The sequence below is a fragment of the Musca vetustissima genome, unplaced genomic scaffold, assembly GCF_032173495.1.
Source record: "Musca vetustissima isolate MV318-11 ecotype Yass unplaced genomic scaffold, APGP_CSIRO_Mvet_v1 utg76595, whole genome shotgun sequence".
NCBI classification, from domain to species: Eukaryota; Metazoa; Arthropoda; class Insecta; order Diptera; family Muscidae; genus Musca; species Musca vetustissima.
The window spans coordinates 1-23619 of NW_026887508.1; the positions used below are offsets into that span (position 1 = coordinate 1).

General features: G+C 32.3%; 1 protein-coding gene across 1 annotated transcript; it reads right to left on the reverse strand.

Moving 5' to 3' along the window:
- Nucleotides 1–10069: 10069 nt before the first annotated feature.
- LOC133335063 (homeobox protein B-H1-like) lies at nt 10070–22101 on the reverse strand. The gene is made up of 3 exons (XM_061543366.1): nt 21310–22101; nt 12316–12544; nt 10070–10685 (listed from the first exon to the last, which is right to left on the reverse strand). Exons 1-3 carry the CDS (start codon nt 22082–22084, stop codon nt 10070–10072), a joined length of 1620 nt encoding a protein of 539 aa, XP_061399350.1. The 5' UTR covers nt 22085–22101.
- Between the last annotated feature and the right edge of the window lie 1518 nt (nt 22102–23619).

Consider the following 23619-nt stretch of genomic DNA (forward strand, 5'->3'; position numbering starts at 1 on the left):
GACTTGTTAGCATCTTGTGAAAGTCGCTCAAAAGGTATTGTACTGCACTTTGCATATCCCATGCCATGATCTAATATTTTTCTGTATGAACTTTCCACAAAGGTAATTCATGTGCGACATCTAAATTTAGATTATAAAATTATGTCTCAAATGATCTGATAAATAAGTATAATCTTTAAAAGCTATATATTATATACCAATTCTCCCATATCTTCGCTTCGAATAACGTTTTTACCACTTAATTGCATATTTTATGTAAAATATTGTATTATTTCTATGTTCTGAATACATATTCTCCTTCCTATTTGACCCTCAATAACTTATTTAATTGTATACATAACATATTTGACCATTCGCTTCTAACCATTTCATGAATATGCCATATTTTTTAATAAGGTGGTCATTAAAAAAGTTAAATAACTCTTAGGACCGCAGGACTCCGCAGCTAATTTTTTTTATTCCTTAAATAACACACTTTTCACCACTGAAATAAAAAAAAATTAGAGCTAAACATTTTTAACTTTTTTTTTCTGCTCCACTAATTTCAAAATTTGTTTTAAAAATTTGATGAACTAAGTACTACAAGTGTGGACGACTGTATACACCATATGATATCTATATACATACAAACTAAAGAGAATACTAGTTTTAACATCCACAGCAACCAAACTAAACACTTTTATAATAACCGTTAATTTGAATATTCAAATATTTGAGCATCAGAAAAACACACCCATTTTTCGAAAATATGGTAAAAAATCAGTTTATAAATAATTATCAGATTTGAACCTTTGTGGAGACATAACTACTTGACATATCGATATAAAATTTCATATTTATTCTCATTGGAGTGTTTTCTAGCAATCCTCATCAACAAATTTGTCCTCCGCGGTACTTGGTTTTGACCATTTTTGGCCGCGGTCGTGACACTGTGCGACATTAGTCGAAGTGATTACTTCCCATTGGAAGGAAGTCATATATGTACAATTTCTAAACCTACACCTATATTGATCGAAATACCAAGAAGCAACATAGGTTGGAAAATGGGCATAGGCCTATGAAAATACATCAAATGGGCAGGCGCTTATATAGTGATAATATCTAAAGCACGTACATACAATAATCCGGAATGCCAACTTTCAGACTCTTGGCTTGGTAAATGGATATAGGTCCTTCAAAATACTTACACCAGTAAACACGTTATTTAAACAACTCAAAACGATGTTAAGTTCGGCCCAGCCGAACTTCTTATACCTTCCACCATGATGACAATCAAAATATATAAAATAAATTGGGGCTCCTAGGAGAAAACTCATGTTGTGATAAGATCTTCAACATACCGAAAAATTCGTAATAGAACGGTTCGAAAAGTACTAAATGTGATACCATTTGAGAACCGGTAGAGGTAGAACTCTTAAATTTTACATGAGGGTCACTGATGGAGTGTAGAATAGATACAGCAAAGGGTTTTTGAACATTCGAACTATAAAATGTACTAAATTTGGTAAAATTTCGTAGCATGTGAATGGATAGAGCTACAAACTTGAAATTTGGAATGCGAATAAGGGTTGAGATGTAGGGTCTATTTAAGGAGATGGTTTTAAAAGCGTGTACTCATGTATACGAACAGTGCTATATGGTACAAATTTAATTTGGACATACAAATCGAAATTCCAGGATTCCAGAATTAACATTACCGTCGGAGTGTAGGATTGGAATATGAATTTGAAATTAACATTACAGTCGGAGTGTAGGATTGGGATATGAACGTAGTTTTGGAAATTTGTTACTTATGTGTACGAAAAGTACTAATAGCGGGAACATTGAAATTTGGAGTCAGGATCACTGTAGCGGTGTGGGATTGGGGTCAGGATTCAGTTTAAGAAATTAATACTTATGGGTACTAAATGGTACTAAATTGGATACAATTTGAATTTTAGGTGAACCAATAGAGTTGGAATCATGAAATTTGAAGTCAGGATCACTGTTGAAGTGTAAAATTGAGATATGCAAAAGTTTTAAAAATTTGTACTAATGTGTACTAAATTTGGTACAATTTGAATTGTGAGTTAACCGATAGAGTTGGAATCCTGAAACTTGGATTTGGGATCAATGTGGAGGTGTAGGGTTTGGGGTATGTAGGAAGTTTTATAAATTTGTACTAAGTGTACTAAATTTTGTACAATTTAAATTGTGAGTGTCCCGATAGAGTTGGAATCCTGAAATTTTGATTTAGGATCACTGTAGAGGTGTAGGAATGGGGTATGTAGGATGATTTGGAAATCGGTACTACTATATCCTAAAATTGGTACAATTTGGACTGTGGGTGAACCGATAGAGTTGGAATCCTGAAACCTGATTTAGGATCAGTGTGGGGGTGTAGGTTTGTAGTAAGAAGGAGGTTTTAGAAATTCGTACTACAGTGTACTAAATTTGGTACAATTTGGATTGTGGGTGAACCAATAGAGTTGGAATCCTGAAACCTGGATTTAGGATCAGTGTAGGGAGTAGGATTGGGGTATGTATAATGTTTTGGAAATTTGTACTACTATGTACTAAGTTTGGTACAATTCGAATTTTGTGTGAACCGATAGAGTTGGAATCATGAAATAGAGTTAAAATCCTAAAATTTGTGTAGGATCGGGGTGTGCAGGAAGTTTTGTTGGATGGTTGAGGAAGATTCTTATGGAAATAAAGTGAGATTAATGGAACTAAATTTGGTAAAATTTGGATTTGTGTGAACCTTTAGAGCTTGAATCATGAAATTTGGTACTAAACGATATTAATGTGTGGATTGTTTAGTTTTTCTGACATATGCAGTTTTCCGTGAAAATAAAATAATATGTCTAAATATTACCCACATTCGCTAACAAAGTAGCGAACATATGCTAGTAACAGATATTTTTATACCCTTCACCACACTGTGGTACAGGGTATTATGTCTGTGTGCATATGTTTGTAACATGCAAAAACAAACGAGATAGACACATGGTTCCTTTTTGATAATATGCATGTCCGTCCATCCGCCAGCCCGTCTGGTGGTGTTAAATTGTAAACAAAGTACAGGTCGCATTTCTAATCCGATTTGGATGAAATTTGGTACATCTAATTTGTTTAGCCTAAGGCCCTAGTGAAATTGGGGAAAATCGGTTCAGATTTACATATAGCTCCCATATATATTTTCGTCCGATTTAATGTAAATGGTGCACCAAAGTCCCTATATATCATTCGATTTGCACGAAATTTGGCATAGCATACTGAATTAAGACTAGGATGATGTGCCCTAAGTTTCCTGAAAATAGGATCAAATTTAGATATTGCTCCCATATATATTTTAGTCAGATTTTATGTATATGGTTCATCAAAGTCCCCACATATCTTTCGATTTGCACGAAATTTGGCCTGGCGTACCAAATTGAGTCTAGAATGATGTCGGCTAAGCTTCGTGAAAATCGGTTCCAATTTAGATATATCTCCCATATATATTTTCTTCCGATTTTAACTGAACTGCTAAGTTTCGTGAAAATCGGTTTAGATTTAGATGTTGCTCCCATATATATTTTCACCGGTTTTATGTAATTTTTTCCCTTTCAGTGTTTTTGTCGAATATACTCGACATTTAAAAATTTTCTCTTTCTTTGCGATTTTTCGGTTATCCTGTGTACCGTTAACATTGATGTTTTTGTTTTTGCTGAAAAACAGACGAGACTGTCCAATGGTTAAAATGAAAATAGCTTTTTTTCTAAACTCTATGCCTTTATATGATTTTAACTATAAACTTTTAGATTTTTATTCCGACAAAAAATTTTTTTGACACTGAAAGGGTTAATATAAATTAAACTGTGGTAAGTTTCGTTGAAATAGGTTTAAATTTAGATATAGCTCCCATATATATTTACTTTGGAGTTTAGGTAAATTTTGCACCGATTGATACAAAATTTTGCACAAAGTATCAGACTAAAATGACGTTATTGCGCTTATGGCACAGATGCAGACATAGCATCCATATATATTTCAAACAGTGTCTGATTGAGATTCAATTTTAAAGAGTGCGGCCTACTGAATAGTGTGCATCAAGTTTGCTGTAAATCGATTTACATAAATGTGTCCCACGTCTTTAAACTTGCCAGAATTAAATTAAATTTAGCATAGGTTCCAGAAAGACATACATATTACATACTCAAGTTATTTCAATTTCATATCAATATTCTTTCAAAAATGCAGAATCTGTTAGGATACATATGTAGAATATACCCAAAGTGGTGAAGGGTATCATATAGTCGGCCCCGTCCAACTTTACTACTTTCCTTACTGGTTTTCGCTGCAGTGGCACCCTATTAAACACACGTTACCATGTGTGTACCTATGTGCGTACGATTACATGCTTAAAAGAACAGAAAAACATTGCTGTTCTGTTTTATAATTCCTATGTAGTATTTTAAATAGCCCCTACTAGCTGTAAAAGAGAGAAAACCCCTTTCATTGAACGTGGTTACGCTCAATTAAATTTATTGTTTGTCATTTAGATAGATTGCAATATTTTCCTTCCTGCGGCAATGCCATTCTTCATATTAGCCACTCTTGCTGACTTGGCTAAAACAATAAAAGTTCCTAACACACACACATGTCAATGTGTATATAATGCAGAAAGTCTACTTCTTTTTCTACTTTTAATTACTGGTAAATGACAACAATTCATATAATTTGCTATATATGATTGGCATTTTCCTTCACATACAAATTATAGATGTGTTTGTGATGAAAGTCAGTAAAACGTTAAAAATTTTTTCGGATATGAAGAACAAAAAATAATGTATCTACATTATTTTTAACAGTTTGTTACATTACTTTTAATAGTTTGCAAAAATGTGAAAGATATATGTTCTTGAAAAGATCTATATGTTCTTGAAATGTAGCAAAAATGTAGAAAAAAAAAACAAAATTTTACAGGGTTGCAATGTTGGATAATTCGCCTACGACCTGTATATGGTGGGTATATCCACGAGCTGTATTAAAAATTTTCTGTGAATATGCTTTTCACCTTCAGCGAACCCAGAAATCCACTTTTGTTGCAAAATGCGGCTAAACCCATCGAGTGTTACAAAGAGAGTTATACAAAAACGTGAACCTATGGTGGCGAGCAGAAGCTTGTGGATGTTTGTACATTGAGCAATTTTTATTCCCGTTTTTATTTTTTCCCCGTTTGCATTTTGGGAATAACTTGAAGAAAAGGCATAGAAAATTATTCCTATAATTTTCGTATTTTTATACCCTACACAACTATGTTGTCAGGGTATTATAGCTTTGTGTAGTCCCAAAAGTTTGTAACGTCGCGAAATAATGGTCTTAGAACCACCTTTAAGTATACCGATCGTCATATCTCGACTAGCTGAGTCGATCTAGACATGTGTGTCCGTCCGTCCGTCCGTCTGTCCATTATAATTTGTAAACACGGTACAGGCCACAGTCATGGACCAATCTTCACGAAATTTTGCATGTAGGATGGGTTCTGGCCAATGAAATGGACCAAAAACTTTGTTTTTGTCGGATTTTCTGTTCGCTCCAGAAGCCGCAATTATGGCCAAACACCGCAAATTTTTGCATGGAGAAGTGGATTGGGCCAAAGAATAAGTATGCCTGTGCCGGGTCAAATGGACCCTGACTTTTGTGTGAAAAATTACAAAATTTGTATTCTATGGCGTATATATTTGTCTCTGAATGTCCTAGACCCGAGAAGTTAATAGTATATTCAAGAGGATTGGTTGACCTTTAAATTGATACCAATTATATGGTCGTATGTATTCGGATGTGGGAGTTACACATCAATATTTACGGGTGCTTACGTACTGAGATATTATTTAGTAACCCATTACCACACTAGAGGGCGGAATTATAGCGCTGACCGCTTTGAAATTTTCCATGAGATTCATGTTATGGTCAAGGACAACGCCTATAATTTTCGGTGATGATCACATAAACATTTTGGAATGAAATGGGCCAAAAACATATTTTTTTGTGTTTTTTCGAGTCGATCTATAGACCACAATTGAAAGCCGAACATCACAACACAACCCACGGTGAACGGAATATGGACAAGTAATTAGAAGGACTGAATATTAGTAATATTCGGAAAATATGTCAGTGTAAGAAAAAGGTGCTGTTGATCTCTAATCGGCAAGGCGGTGCAAATATCAGAAACATTGCCCAGGCTCGCAATAAACATCAGCAGAAAGTTAGAGTTCCGTGACAGTTGTGTAGGGTATCCTATGGTATCCCATCCGACTATACTGCTCTGCTTACTGGTTATTAGTTCTTTTAATAAAATTTTTGAACCAAAACCAATAAAGCCACAATAATAATAATGATATTAATAAATTGCAAAAGAATCCATCTGGATCTTAAGTGAAAGATTCATTTTTTACCTTGGAACATACAGAAGTTAAAGTGTGTCATAAGGATACAAAAACGATATTCTGTTGGTCCCAAACCTCAAATTAGATGTCGTAACACGCTTCTAAGTAATGTTGACCAACTTCTAATTATAAGAGAAATGCAATTTGATACTTTTTAACACCAAAATATGATACGACAGCAATCAATGTCAAACCCGAAATTTGTTATAGCAGCTGTAAAACCACTAAGGAAAGTTCAAAAGTCGGACGAGACCAAATATATGATACCCTTCACCACATTGGTTACATACAAGAGATACCCTTATGTACAATAGCATATTGATAGGACTATTGAAATTGAATCGAATGAAATTAAATGGGAGAACTACAAATATATTTGAACTAATTTAAAACAACCCATATACATACCATTCGGAAATCTATGAAAATGGAATTCGAGCGAAATTATATATGGGAGCTATATGTAAATCTGAACGTAATTGAACAACCGTGGCATCCACCATTTGGTATGATGCTCTATCCAAAATTTATCTCGATCGGAGAAACGCTTATTATTTGGTGCACAATTTGCATGAACTCAGACGAAATCAGTTAGAAGAGTAGTAAAGTCGGATTGGGCCGACTATATGATACTTGTGGTGATACTTCACCACCTTGGGCTATTTCTACATATGGGAGCTATGTTTAAATCTGAACCGATTTTCAGGAAACTTCACACATCATTCTAAGCTTAACTCAATACACTATGCCAAATTTCGTGCAAATCGAAAAACATATACGGGTTTTACTGTTCCATTGACATAAAATCGGACAAAAATATATATTTACTAAATCTGAACCGATTTTTCACTAAACTTAACACACACATTCTAGATTTAATTCAGTACGCTATGTCAAATTTCGTGCAAATCGCAAAATATATAGGGACTTTGGTGCACCATTTACTTAAAATCGGACAAAATTTATATGGGAGCTATATCTAAATCTAAACCGATTTTTACGGAACGTAGAATACATTATTCTAAGTTTCTTCAAAATCAATTCATAAATATGGGAACCTTGGTACACTAATTACATAAAATCGGACGAAAATATATATGTGAGCTTTATCTTAATGTGAACCGATTTTCACGAAACTTTACACACATCATTCTAAATTTAATTTGGAACGAGATGCCAAATTTTCTTGCAAATCGAATAATATATATATATATATATATATATAATACAAGTAAGTGCACTATTTCTAAATCTGAGCCGATTTTAATTCTACACTCAATTCAGTACGCAATGCCGAATTTCGTGCAAATAGAAAGATATATAGGAACATTGATGCACCATTTACATTAAATCGGATGAAAATATATATGGTAGCCATATTTAAATGTGAACCGATTTTTCAATAGGGTTCGCCTCTGGGCCAATAATTTCATCCAATTCGGATCAAAATGTGAGTTGTACATTGTTTACAATTTTGAAAGTGATTCTATGCATATTTTCAGAGGGAACCATGCATCTATCTCGTTTCCTTTTGCCTGTTGCAAACATATGCTCAAATACATAATACCCTGTACCAGAGTGTGGTGAATGGTATAAACATAACCTGATATATCCTGCAAAAGATAAAAAGTTTATTTTTCATGATTTGTAGACAAAAAATTAGAGTTGGGCAATCTAGTTCGCTTAGCGGATCTATCATTCTCGTTCCTTTTTTTAATGTAGTTCCTTTGCTCCATAAAGTTGCTTTGCATTATATAGTTATTTTACTCCAAAAAGTTCCTTTGCTCCATATAGTTAGTTCCTTTGAATCTCTATCTTTCATCGTTCTTTTTGTTTTTTTTTCGTTTTTTTCCATATAGTTCCTTTGCTCCATATAGTTCCTTCGATTCAATATAGCACCTTTGCTCCATACAGTTCCTTTGCTCCATATAGTTCCGACTCATTCATTGTTCCTTTGCATCTCCCTCTTTCAACGTTCTTTTTTTCGTTTCTTTCATATATAGTTCCGTTGCTCCAAATAGTTCCTTTGATCCATATAGTTCCTTTACTCTATACAGTTCCTTTGCTCTTTATAGTTTCTTTGCTCCGAATAGTTCCTTTGCTCCAAACAGTTCCTTTGCTCTATACAGTTCCGACTCCTATATAGTTCCTTTGAATTTCTCTCTTTCATCGTTCTTTTTGTTTTTTCCGCTCACATAGTTCCGTGCTGATTTCTTAATAAATGCAAAATGCGAAAATTGTGCAAAAATGAAATAAATCTATAGAATTCAAATGCACGACGATAAGCACAAAATACTTTTGTTAAAAAAAAAAATAAAAATATTTAAAAAAAATTTACTATTTACACAATTCGAAATACGAACGATTGAAGAATATGGGAATAAAAAAGGGAAAAGAAAAAAGAACGAGGTCAAAAAGGAACGAGATCAGAAAAAGGAACTATATTAATTAAAGAGCTGGAAATAGTTCCGATCGTTCCTTTCTCGGAATAGTTCCAATGAACTAGTTTGTTCCGGAACTACCCAACTCTACAAAAAATGCATCGCACTAAACTTGTCCCATGGCGAATTTGTCCTTCTGGGTTCTTAATATACTCTTCAAGATCTTACATCCTTAAAATAAGTTTCCTGGCAATCATACGATGACTACAATTTTGTCGTATAGTATAAAGAACTTGTTAGGGTTTAAGGATTAATAAAAACGCAACATTATTTATAATACTTTTGAGCTAATTTTTATTATTTTTTACGCTTTTTTTACATTATGATAAGAAAAATAAAAAGAAGAATACTTATTACACCTAAATATCTATAAGCTACAGTGATAAATATAATATTTTCTTTTTACACATATATATAAATATAATTTTATACAAACTTAAATAGCTAAACATTTATTGATGAACGAACGATTTCAAACGGCATTTACAAGTGCCAAAGAAATTAAATAATAATTGTGGAACACAAAGAACTTTCAAAATTTACAGCACTTTTTTGTAATTTGTCTTTCTTTAAGATTTTTTTCCAACATTTACTAGCAAAAATTTACAAAAACACTTTGTTAAATATTTTGTTTAAAAATAATAATAATTGCATTATAACTGACATAAATAGATATTTGATGGAGATTCGAACATTTTTCGTTTCATTTTTTTAATCTGTACAAAAAATTAAAAGCTAATAATTATTTGTGTGTGTTTTTGTTTTTATAAAATAATTAAATACTTATTTTCTTTGTTTTTTTTTAATTTAATAATTCCGTTTGAAAATAAAACAATAATTAACAATAATACATACATTACAGCAGTACTGGTTTACATACACATACACTATGGTAAGAAAGTTATTGAGCCTGTTTTAGACCATAATCTCATATTTGGCCATAATTATTTGTTATTTTTAGATTTCGACTAAAACGGAGACATAAATAGCTTGAAAGTAGGAAGGCAACAGCAGTTGCGCCCAACCTCTTCCCTAAAATTTGAATTTTTTGGGGAATACTCTGCTAGACTAAAATTATACACATTAAAAGCCCGTAAGGCTTTTCTGTAGTATTTCAATGAAATATTTAATTAATCTCATTTGTGGTAGATCTGCTTCCGGTCCTCTTTAGTAGTTGCGGCTTGAATACTAATTCTCTTCTTGTATTATTCCACCTCAAACCTGTATGTGATCCTCATCATCGGATTGATTTTGTGATGAGCTATCAATTGAACGTCCTGGTGGACTGCCGGGATTTAAGGTGGGACTTGGTGATCGTGTACCGGCATGTACAGGCGATGATTCGGCCAGGGGTGTGGGTGAGGGACTGGTTGGTATGGGCTTAATAAGACCACCACCATTAGCTCCGACAGCACCTGCCGTTGTTGGTCCATTGGCTGTGTGTGGAGGTGAGGTGGGTGGATTTGTTTGAGCTGCCGCCGCTGTTGCACTCTGATAATAACTACTTAACGATGACAATGAACTGGATGCGGTTAAGTGTGAAAAGGGTGCCGCAGCTGCTGCCACTGGTAAACCAGCCAAGTGACTCATATTTGGTACGCCAGCATATAAACTATAGGGTAAAGGTTTTTGCATAGCTGCTGCAGCAGCCGCTTGCCGATAATATAAATCAATGGAGTTGGGTGGATGACCAGCATGGGCAGCCTGAGCACCAGGGTATGGCCAGGCACCAATATAGGGTGAACCCCCGTACAGACGTTGGAATGCTGCGAAGTTTCCTGCTTCGGCCAGAAGTTCCAAGCCAACGGCTGTTTGACGTTTCCATTTAGTTCTGAAAGGAGAGGGAAAAAAGGAAAATTGAAATTAGTAAAATTTTGAAAACGTTAGTGGATCTATTTTTTTAAAGGGAAGGACGGATAGAATCGAATATATTATATCGAAATCGGACGAAAATATACATCGGGTCCACATCGAAATTTGAACTAATTTCAATTAAACTTCAAACACACCATTCGAAACTGAATTATTTGACAATTAGACAAATTTGGTGTCTTTGGTGCACCATTTCCCTGAAATCGGACGAAAAAAATATATATGGGAGCTATATCTAAATCAGAACCGATTTCGGCGAAACGTAACATACACTCTTGTAGACTTAATTCCTTAAGCTCTGCAAAATTTTGTACCAATCTAACAAACGTAGGGTCTTTAGGGTACCATTTGTTTGAAATCGAAGGAAAATGTATATATCGGAGCTATATCCAAATCATATCAATGGACCAATAGTAGGGTCTTTGTGTCACTTTTTTATGAAATCAAAGGAAAAACTCAGGTCATTAAGCTATGATATTACTCCTCATATTATGGGCAACGTGTATCACGACTCCGATTTGTTCCAGAGAATCATGGGGAGCTTGAAATATAAAATTCGGAACAAGCCTCAAATATTTATTTTTTAATTTACTATTGTTAATTTTTACTTCCCCTCTCACAAAATATTTTTCTAGCTTTCAAGGGGGATTGCTCTCACATATCTGTGTAAACGTGTAGTTGTTGTAATTGTTCTCGTTGCAGTTGTTGTTTTTATGGTTTCAAATGGCTTTTAATGTTGGCTGTTAAATGTGCAGCTACCAAAAGTGGTAATTAAAAAAACGCAACTGCAAACACACTAACCAAGTCAATAAAATATATGGGCAAAAAAGAAAAAAAAACACAACGCACCAAAACTAAGTGCAGACAACAAATTGCCAAGACTGCAAAAAAAATGAAAAACAACAACATTGAAGTGTTACTAACAGCCAGAAGTCGTTTGTGTTTAATAAATTCCACGAATTTGCAATAAGTTTTATAAGTATAAGTCATTTTGCCAGACAATTCGTTGTTGTTTGGGACTAATGGCTGTAGTGGTGTCGGTGGTGGTGGTAGTGGGTTCATACTAAATGGTCAATTTTGTGGCCAGAAGGCCTGAACGAAAAAAAAATATCAGCTCCCGGTGCCAAAACATGATCTCAATGCATAAAAAGACATATAGTCTCTAATGTTGGCAAGAGCCAATCCCCTCCCCTTCTCGTACTCACACTCCAATACCAAACTAGACTAGATTAGCTGCAATGGTAGATGTGTATTTTTCTTTGCATAATTTATGGTTTGTTGCAACGTTTGTTGGCAGCTTAACACACACACACGGCGCATAGCAGTAGTCACAATCACCAGACATCGTTTGTAATTTACAGATGCATATGGCAGAAAAATTGTCATATATGTGGTATGTATGCAGTGTGTAAACTGGCTGCTGCTAATGTTTTTTTATCTTTTGACTTTTTATGGCATGATTTTTATACCACCCTGAGATGTTTAGGCAAGACAAAATTTATGATACATTAGAAAAAAAAACTGCATGCATTGGCCTAACGAGAGAGTTAAATTTTTCATATTTTTCGTTTTCTTTTTTGTCAACTTACCTTCGATTCTGATACCAAGTCTTAACTTGACAATCACTGAGATCCAGCTTGTGGGCCAACTCTTGTCTCTCTTGTACACTCAAGTATTTTTGGCGTTCAAATGATTTCTCCAATGTCTGCAGCTGATGATCGGTAAAGGCGGTACGAGCTTTACGCTGCTTTTTACTTAAACCACTCATATCATTGGTCGAGCCACTTTTAATACTGTTGCCATCATCATCTTTGCCACCTAAAAAAAAAAATACACACAAAAAGGGCGGAGTATGAGTAAAAAATGCCAAAAAACAAACAACAACTATATAAGTATTTAAAATAAAACATACAACAACAATACAAGTAATATATAAACTACAACTACACTAATAATAATGAAATCTAAAAATCATAAACATTAACTACACAACAAAATTCCTTAACTATGTACACAACTTGTTTCCCCACAATCCATGAGTAAATCCAAAAACAAAAGACTTAAGACACAAACTTGTTTTTGTTGATACACTGATTTCCCAGAGAGAGAGCACATAAAGAGAACAAAGATCTTATCTTATTTATAGTGTGTGAGTCTTGTATATGAGACCTGGGCCTGGGTTTTATGAGATTTCAATTTTATATTCCTTAATTTTAATTAAATTTGCAATAATTTTGTTTTCTTTTCTTATTGAATATTTACCAAACCCCTTCTCTTTTAGCCATAGAGCGAACTATTATTGGATTATTCAAATGACATTCTTATCGTTTAGTTTTTAGTTTTTTTTTTTGCTTTCTGATTTTTTTTTTTTTGTCTGACGTTTCAAAACGTTTCAACAAATTGCTTTAATTTCTTTATAGCATTTTTTTTAAATTTATTTCTAGGTATATTTTGTTGTTGCTTTTGTTTTAGCATTGGTGTTGATATGCAAATTTGCGTTGGAATTTTATGCTTTTTGCCTAAAGAGAATTTTAATTTGATTTGTGTTTTCTGTTAAATATTTATAAGAAAGGTATTTAGGAAAAAAATAGCATTTTGTTAAATAAACGTTTAGGAGTTTCAGTTTTTAGCATTCAGAAAAAAATTATAATTCGAATTGTGTGTTTAGAATGTCATTAGAAATTATCATTTTATACCACAAAAAGTTTGTGGCAAATTTTTAAAATTAAAATTATATTACAAACAAATTTAAAAATACAAATTTCTAAAGAAATATTTATATATAATGGTCTTTTAGTTCCTAAAACATATTTTTTAATAAAATAAGTCATCACAAAAAAATAACTAAAAAAATAATTTTATTAATTTTTTATATTCTTCCCATTTCAAAAACATTTACAATACTGTTTCTAAAAAATAATAATTTTATTTCTTAAGAAATTTTTCTTTATAGAAAATAAATATTAACACGTTGACGGACAGTAGAAACAAGTGAAATTCGAAAATTGACACTAGGCTTCTACTTGTACGCTGGTAAATGCACATTTGTGCGGCTATTGCCGTCATGTCACATAGTGAACTTGAACTTGACGGCTATAGACGCAACTGTCCGTCAACGTGCTAAATATTCTAGCAAAATATAAAAATGGAGTTTATCCTAGCCCTTTATAGATAAAAAATAATACTCTCCTATTGCAAATTTCTTAGTAAAAGAAGTAAAAATTCAAAAATAAAATAAAAATTAGAAACTTTGTAAAAAAATATTTTTCCCAACTTCTTCGAACACATTAAAAATCAATTACAAAAACTAAATAAATAAACATCTCAAAAATACCTTGTTTAATAAACTCCAGAAGACATGCAAAGCACTTTCTGTATTATACTTTTTAAATAATAATTTTCCAAGGTCTATGATTTGAATATAACTATAAGAATATATTAAAGTATATCAAAGACCGACAGACGAGAAGCGTGGACTTTTAACGAATATTTTTCCAGAGATAAAAAGGCTAAGGAGCTGTGGACTTTCAAAGAATATTTTTTCAAGGACCTAAAAACCACGAATATGTTTTGAAGGACCAACTGATTGAGAACTGTGGAGTTCTAACGAATATTTTTCAAGGACCAACTGATAAGGAAGCTTGGCTTTGTAAATATTTTTTTTCTAGGACCAACAGACCAATAAGAATGGACTTTTAAAGAATATTTTATTCAAGGAGTAACAGGCCAATAAGCGTGGATTTTTAAAGAATATTCTTTCAAGGACTAAGAATTGTGGATTTTTGAAAATATTTTTTAGGACTAGGAAACGTGGATTTTTAAATAATATATTTTTTTAAAGACTAAGAATTTTGGATTTGTTTTTATAGATTTTATTCTCAAGGACTAGGCAGCCTGAATTTGTTTATAAAGATTTTTTCTCAAGGACTATCTAGCGTGGATTTTTTAAAGACCTTTTTTTAATGACTAGTTTTGCGAAAATTTTATTTAATATTCGAATAAAAATATTATTATTTTAAAATTTTTTTCAAGGAAAAAGCATCGTGAATTTGTTTTCAAATAATATTTTTTTAAAGGACTAAGTATCGTGGATTTGTTTTTAAAGATTTTTGTTCAAGGACTAAGCAACGTAGATTTGTTTTTAAAGATTTTTTCTCAAGGACTATGTAGCGTGGATTTTTTAAAGATCCTTTTTTAATGACTAGTTTTGCGAAAATTTAATTTAATATTGGAATAAAAAATATTATTATTTTAATTTTTTTTTCAAGGACAAAGCATCGTGAATTTGTTTTTAAATAATATTTTTTTCCAGGACTAAGCAGCGTGGATTTGTTTTTAAATAAAAACTAGACAGCGTGGATTTTTTAAAGATCTTTTTTTTTCAATGACTAGTTTTGCGAAAATTTGATTTAATATTCGAATAAAAAATATTATTATTTTAAAATGCGCTAATTTGAAAACCACCAATGTGCCGTAAATCATATGAAAATAAAAGTTGCAAGAGTTTAAAATTTTATTTCTTACACCACACAATATGTATACATTTTATAAAAGCAAAAATCACTTTTACATGTTGTCCATTAAGCTTATGAATTCTTCGTTAGTAAAATTTATTACTCTAACAATTTCCTCTGAAGACAAGATAATTACGGCTAAACTTCCACCACCAAAAAGACTACCTTTATGTACAAACATTACCACCCTAAAAATAATCACAAAATTTCATTAAAACCTTAATCGACGAAAAAAAACAACGAACAAATTTTGAAATGTTTCCAAAAATATATGTATGGAAACCACCTCCTCACAATTCGACAAGTTTCGCATAGGTAAGGTGAAATTCATTTCATACACAAATTTAAAACCCTACTGAAGAGCTAGCTCAACATGAAATAGTATTTTTTTGTAAAACAAACATTGTATGTATGTATTGTATATTGTGTGTTTCTCCAGTTGTTGTTTTTTATTTTATTTTTTTGCTAGATGACTGTCTGTTATTTTAACATTTTAACGGATGTAGCGATTATTTTCGCTTTAATATACTGCCAAATATATTACTCTTGTAAGAGCCTAAAAGGCAAATCAAGGCGACCCCTACTGTTTTCAAAGTACAGTAATAGATGTAGATAGATAATTTCATATTTAGTTTCTTTTTCTCTGTTTTCTTTTTTGCGTTGAGGAGGAGTTGGTGTTTCTCTAGTTCTTCTATGTTCCATATTTGTTTTTTGTTTCTTCGAAATAATTCACATGATATGCATATGAATTATGTTTGATGGCTAAAAGAGGTAATTTTTTAGGAGTAGCACACAAAAACAAACCCTAAGAATTATGTGTTTTTAATGTGTTGCTTTTAGGCTTTTAAATATTTCCATGACTATTTCTTTCTTCTTTTTCAATGCTAAGCAGTTATATCATAAATAAGTAATTTTTATTGTGTGTTTAATGTATTATTAGCAGAGCTTTGTGATCATGTATTAAATTTATGTTATTTATTATCTATCCACTCCCACCCAATACTATGCTTAGGTTTTTGTTTGTATAAATCATAGTTTATTTTTCTGTGTAATACTTCCTTTATGTGTGTTCTTGTTTTTGAGCAGGAAGTTTTAGTTTGTTACTTTTTTCAATTTAACCATAAGTCTTTGTTTATATTAGTTGACATTAGAACAAATTATATATTATGGTTCACCATTCTATGTTTTGTATTATGCTCTCGTATGGTATTGGTAGTAGTATATGCAATTATGTTTAATTCCGCAGAACTGTAATGTCATGGTATTTTTGCGGTTCAATGCTTGGCATAAATTGCTTTATTTGCAACTCCCACTAAATAAAAATAAACGATCGCCAACAATGTAGTCTTTTGTTTAGCAACTAAATTGAATTAATATTATAGATAGAATATTGCGGACAAGCTGGATACAAAACTATAAGGAGAATAGAAAACCAGTAAGGAAAGTAGTAAAGTCGGACGAGGCCGACTATATGATACCCTTCACCACTTTAGGTATGTTCAACAGATGAATCCTAACAGACGTCGCATTTTTAAAGGACCAGTAAAATAAAATTGGATCCATAAACATGTCATTCTGCAGCCTAAATCTAAACCGATTCTCAGGAAACTTAACACGCATCATTTTAGGCCTAATTCATTACACTGTGCCAAATTTCGTACAAATCGGCAGATATATATGGACTTTGGTGCACCATTTACATAAAATCGGACGAAAATATATATGGGAGCTATATCCAAATATGAACCGATTTTCAGGAAACTTTACACACATCATTCTAGACTTAAGTCAGTACGCTATGTCAAATTTCGTGCAAATCGAACGTTATATAAGGACTTCGCCACATCATTTACCTTAAATCGGACTAAACTATATATGGGAGCTATATCTAAATCTGAAACGATTATTTCGAAACTTGGCACACATTACTCTGGACCTAATTCTGTACTCTGTACCAAATTTCGTGCAAATCGAAATATATATAGGGACCGTTTACATTAAATCGGTCGAAAATATATATGGGAGCTATATCTAAATTTGAACCGATTTTTCCCAACTCAATAGTGTTCGTCCTTGGGCCAAAACAATTCTAAAAGCACTGATAAAAAATCAAATTTAGGAGAAACCAAAAATAAGTAACAATATATTTCTTTGATTCTATCTTAGATAGGAATTGTCAATCACATTTGCAAAGGTTGTCAAACAAAAGTTTTTAAAATATGTCATCTTCTTTGACGAACTCTATGTCCATCGCTTTACATCGGCTGAAATTGGCTCGGCTGAAAATTGTTGTATGTTGCAATTGAACATTCAATACCAAAAAATAATTTTGATATCTTAGAAATTTCTATTCAAATGTTGTTCTTAATAAAAAGTTCAAAAACCTTTGTTTTGATGTACCCGATTTATGATATATAGATATATATCAGCGCAATTGCTTTTCAAAACATTTAATTAATTTTTTTCGAAACAACGTTTTTTTTTTACTCAAAAAACTAATAATTCAATTGATTTTTAAGACATTACTCTAGACGTAGAGAACTAGCAATGTAGCTAGGATAAATAAATTGCGGATGAAATGTGGAGATTTTCACAAAAAAAAAAAATATCCAATATTTGTTAAATTTTTTATGCGAAGTCCATTCTAGAGCCAGATAAGTATTCTTTGTAATTCCCTAGGAACTCTTGGTTTTTGATGTTCCCGGGAGCTGAAAATACACCCGCCGTCGGAAAGATGGATTTTTCTTTAATCATCAAAAACAATATGAACAACAAAACTGGGCAAATTGTTTTTCTGTAAGCCTTTATATACATACATAAGTTCATATATCATGTGTTTTAAAATCATCGGAAAATGTATGGACTGTATGTATGGACATTCAAATTGTAAAACACCCAAAACATGATAATATTTACTGCACTGAGTGCTCAAAAGGTTCAGTTATAGGAAATCAGCTGATGGAAAAAATTGTCAAGTTCTGAAATATATTTGCCCTCTGATTTGAATCTAATTAATATGTGCTTAAACCGATTTCAACCAGTTTAATGTATGCCTAAAAGTATGCATCACACATATCAGGTACATATGGGTAGACCTGATTTGCAGCGCGTTATATCTTTAATAATATAAAATAAATGTCCTATATATCAGTCAAAATAAATACTTTAAAATGATAAAATTTATATATATATATATATATATATTTTAATTCCGACTTCTAAATCAATAATATGTGCCCAAAAGTATGCATCATCATATAATAATGTGTGACCTGTGAAACGACTTCAGGTTCTCTTCATTAAACAAGCTGTGTTATACGATATACAATTAACAATTCCTCTCTGCATTACTTGAAAATAAAAACTTTTCTCTTAATTAATTTTTCAAAACAAAAAAAAAAAAAAAAACAAAAAACATGAACTAATCCACAACAAGTTTTAAGAAGTTAATTAAAGCCCGAGGGATTATCTGTGCGAAACAGTTTATATCTTCCGCTTGCAATTGTTTTGATTTTTTGTTGGTTTTGCTTCTTAAAGCATTTAAAAAAAGAGAAACACACACACAAACAAATAAAATGTAATTCGTTGTAAAAACTAAGCAAAGCGTGAAAATGCAATTTTTCTACTCAAGTTTGAGTTAAAGACCTATGTAGTATATAATAATAGCAATAACAACAACAATATAGCCAAAGACATACATATGAGGTAGTCAGAGCATAAATTCACTGCAGTGATTTACTAACAGACTAGGTAAGAGTTTTAGGATTTTTTTTTTGGTTTCTGAAAATTTGAATTAAAATGTAGGTACCTTTAAATTTCCTGTTTTTAATATATTCCAAAACCAAAATATACTCCACTACTCTAAATAATCGCTAAGAAATTAGGCAATGTTTGAGGAATTTCCTTTTATGTGTTAATAATTTAATATTCATATTTATAATAATTTATATTAATATATATTATTTGTTTTTGGGTTTTCTTATAGGCTTTTGTATTGCGTTTTATGCAGCAATTTGTATTTACACGCTTAGCTGATTTTTGTATTTCCTAATGTGTTTGAAATTTTTTTTACCGCCGGCACTGTTGTTTGCCTGTTTTCTTGCCATTCTTTATTTCTGGTCTGTTGTTGAATCGTGTTTGTTAAGTTGTTGTAATAGTTTTTTGTTGTTGTTATTTTTCTTGCCAATTGTAGCATATCATTATTGTTTATAATTTAATTTGATTTCGTTTAATTTAAGTTTTGGTAAATTGTTTTAGTGTGAAGGAAAATAACTAAAGACTTAAGTGACAAACTTGATTTTTTTCATATTAAACGGTTGGATAGATTTTTTAAAAGGGGGCAATTTATATTTAAAATATTAAAATCAAAAAATTCTTTTTTGCAGAAATATTTTCCAAAAAAAGACGATTTTTTAAATTAAAATGTGTGAATATGATAGGAAGTAAAAAAATTAAGAGCAATGGCATAAAAATGAAACAAGTATAAAATTTATTTTCCATATCAGCTTTTTCAGAATATTTTTAATATGGAAAATATTAAAAAGTGAAAAAAATATTCGTAGACAAATTTTACAACTACAATTTTTTCACATTTAAAAATGCCACAAATCTCTTAATTTGTAAGAGTTTGCATCTATTGTTTTCATTTGTTGTAAATCTTAAAAATTTTTCCAAAAAAAATTTTTTTTCACTGAAAATGGAATGTATTTCCGAAACCCAACAATTATTATATAGAAATTCCCAGTACGCATACCAAATAAATTTAAAATATGATTTTTTTTCGGCCCATATCCGCAGATATAACATTTTAATGAAACGTAATGTTCCTGAAAATATAACCTTATGGAAATGTTGAATTTTCGATGGCCAGCTTAGCCCTAAATTTCCACAGATTTGATTTCAAATCAAAGGAATATTTAAGACCAGCATACTTTAACACTCTGATTTATATATTACCCGTATTTAGTGAAGATAGAGTACATAAAAAATCGGAAATTCTAATTTTAGTTCCTTAGAGATCGTCCTCAATTGGAAATGGTGTCATCACACGCAATTACAAAAACTACTCGAAACCCATTTTTATTTTTTAATCACCCTTGGGGATGTATGGTTTGCTTTATATTCCGGCTGTCACCTTTATGGAAATGTTGAACGGAACTATTTTTTATATTTTATAATTTAAAAAAAATATAATCTGGCATTAATTTTAATTGAAGACATATTTAACATCAAAATATTGACCTATATATTTTCCGAATTCTTAGAAAATCTTTAATTGTATTTTATGCTCAAAAAGCAGATTTTTTAAATTTTCTTTAAACGTCGAAATCATCTCTCCCGACTTTTTTATTTTAATCTATCCGTGCTTTTATAGATTTTAGAATTATAAATAATTTAAAATTTTCTATAAATATGCAATTAAAATATTTCAAGGCACTTATACAAATTTCCGAATATTTTTATTTTTCGAATACTTGCAATTTGTTTAATGTTTTCATTTTTTGAATATTTCATTTTTTTGTCAAATATTCACGAAAATGATTAAAGAAGACTCTTTGTTATGAAAATTATTCAAGAAAACCTTTAAATTTATTTGGATTTTAGTTTCTTCCATTGGAAATGAGTAAAACGGAAGTTCCCTTTAAAAGATGGTATTCTGTGTTCACTGTGATTTTTATGTTAATGGCATAGATATCCCTCTCCCCTAGAACGGAGGTGTGGACTGGATACTGGATAGCATATTCATTTCCATCTCATGCTCCTTTTTAAGATATTAATTAATGTCTGTTTTCATTTCAATTTTATACAATATGAAATATATACAATATACTGATACTAAAACTCACACATCACAACACATAATTTTCAAAATCTCCCTCTTTTTAAAATACCTAACAAAATGTCCTAATTTTTATATTTTATCTACTCCTAACAAATTTAAATTACTACAAAATCTAAAAAAATATTCTTATCAACAAAAAACACCTAAATTCCCTTTCCTACACTTCCCCTACCCCTCCAAAAAGATCTCCTAACATTCCCATTTTAGTAAATCAAAGCTCACCTCACCATTACTACAAACGCTGTTATCATCCAAATGTCCACCGCTGCCATTCTCACTATCACAATCTTCATTGTCCTGATAATCACTGCTATCATCCAATTCGGCACCATGATTTCGCTCCACAGCCGCTGCCCGGGCTGCCGCAGCTGCATTTGCCGCCTGGGCATAATGTTGTTGCATGACAGCAGCATATTGGGCCACATTTAAACCATTCGAACCCATTTGTGTTGCACCGACGGGAAATCCATGCATTTTCGGATGGCCACCAGCATTCGGATGGGGTCCAGCTCCAGTTGCTGGTAATCCTTGGGGGGAATTTGCATTGACATGATGTTGTTGTTGCTGCTGCTGTTGATGATGAGCTAATGCTGCTGCGGCTGCTGCATGATGGCCAGCAATTAATGGCAATGGTTGGCCCAAAGCCGGATGCTGAGCATGAGGATGTTGTAAGGCTGGATGCAGGGGATGTGTGGCTAAATGATGTGGTGGCGATTGATGATGCGGATGTTGGTGTTGTTGTTGCTGCTGCTGTTGCAATGTGGGGGAATGTGATGTTTCTCCGGTGTTGTTATTGTTGTTATTATTTTGTTGCTGTTGCTGCTGCTGTTGTTTATAGAAGGCAGCCGCCGCATTGGCAGCCTCAACGGCTGCAGCGGCGGCAGCACTACCCGCCAATATATCATTGATCATGAAACGTGAACGATTCGGTTTGAGATTGGACATTTTTTGATGTTCATTGGCATTAAGGGACGGCGTTAATATGGTCATTGAATCTTTCATGGCCACCACACTTTTCATGAAAAATAAATTATAATTTTTTTTTTGAACACACACACAAGTTCACACACTTGAGATCACAAAACAGATCACAATTTTTTTCTAGTTGTTGTAAATTTCTGTTTTCAAAATTTGTTGAATAATATTTTGGTTTTTTATTGTAACACTTTGTTTATATTTTGTTTTAATTTTAATAGGGTTTATTGCATTTTGTTTTCATTCAACACTTTTCATTGTTTGTTTTTTCTTATTATTGTTGTTTTTTTTTCTTATCCCCAATTAATTTTTTTTTAATTCATAAATTTCCAAAATATTGTGTTTTTATGATTTTATTCCGTTATTTATTATTTTGCTGTTTTTTCTTCGGTTTGTTTGTCTACTGCGCTTGCAACGTTCACATTCACGTTCGAAACGAAACTAACCGCACCTGCCCAAGTCACAGACACAAAACGTATCTTACAGTTTCAACTTGTGATGACTGAATGAACGTTGAACAAACTCAAAAACCAGTAATTGCCTACTTGTTTAAGAGCTGCTGGCTGCTCGGCGGACTGGCTGACTCTTTTCAAAAATAGTGGTAGTTGTTGCACACACAAAAAAAAAGAACAACACAAACAGTCCCAACTGACTTTAGCCCGGCTCGGTGGTGGTAGTGGTGTTAAGTCAGTCAGTTACAAATATATGAGAGTATGCCCAACAGTTGTTAACAACAAATAGGTGGTTGTTTATTTGATGAAATGTTGTTGTTGGCCGTTTTTTCATTTCTCACATGCGCCTTAATGACATAGCTATCTCTTTCTAACAACGCATCACTTTATTGAAATGTCTTTGGTTTACTCACTCAACAAGACGCCATATTGCCATACAAACATTACGCCTTATCTGCTACCCACCAATACCAGAAGTAAGACAATGCTATCAACAAGAGGCAATTGATATCTCTTTTCTCACTCTCACGATACTACGGTAATATTACAAAGGCCAGAATGTTCCGCAGAAATGAGAAAAGGTTGTTTGTTTGGTTTTTGCAACAATAATTGTTCACTTTGTCACTTAAGCAGAGCAAAAACCTTCTCTCATCCGCAAAGTTCACCACCATCATCATTACTACACTCAGTTCACCTCTAAAGCGAGAAGGGGAAATATTATAAACTCTGTTTTCGTTACTTTCCTAATGTGTGGGGAATGTATGACATTCAAACAACCACCAAACAACAAATTGTAGTATTTAAGTGTGGTGATGTACCATTCATCTCACCTTATAAAGTAACAGAGTCTTCATGGTGAGAGTAACATTTAGGGAAGGGGAATTGCTATAAACTGGGTGAATTTTTGTTTTCAGTTAAATGTGTGGTAAAATAGAAATCTAACACCAAGAAGTTGAGTGGGAAAATCACACCCAGCTAAAGTTATTAAATGTGGTGGATAATATATCAACTTTTTTATCAACTGAGAGAAAGAGAAGAAAATATTGGAATATTTCAACACATTTGATAACAACATCTTAACGGCGTTTGTGTCGATTGAGTGTCATTTCA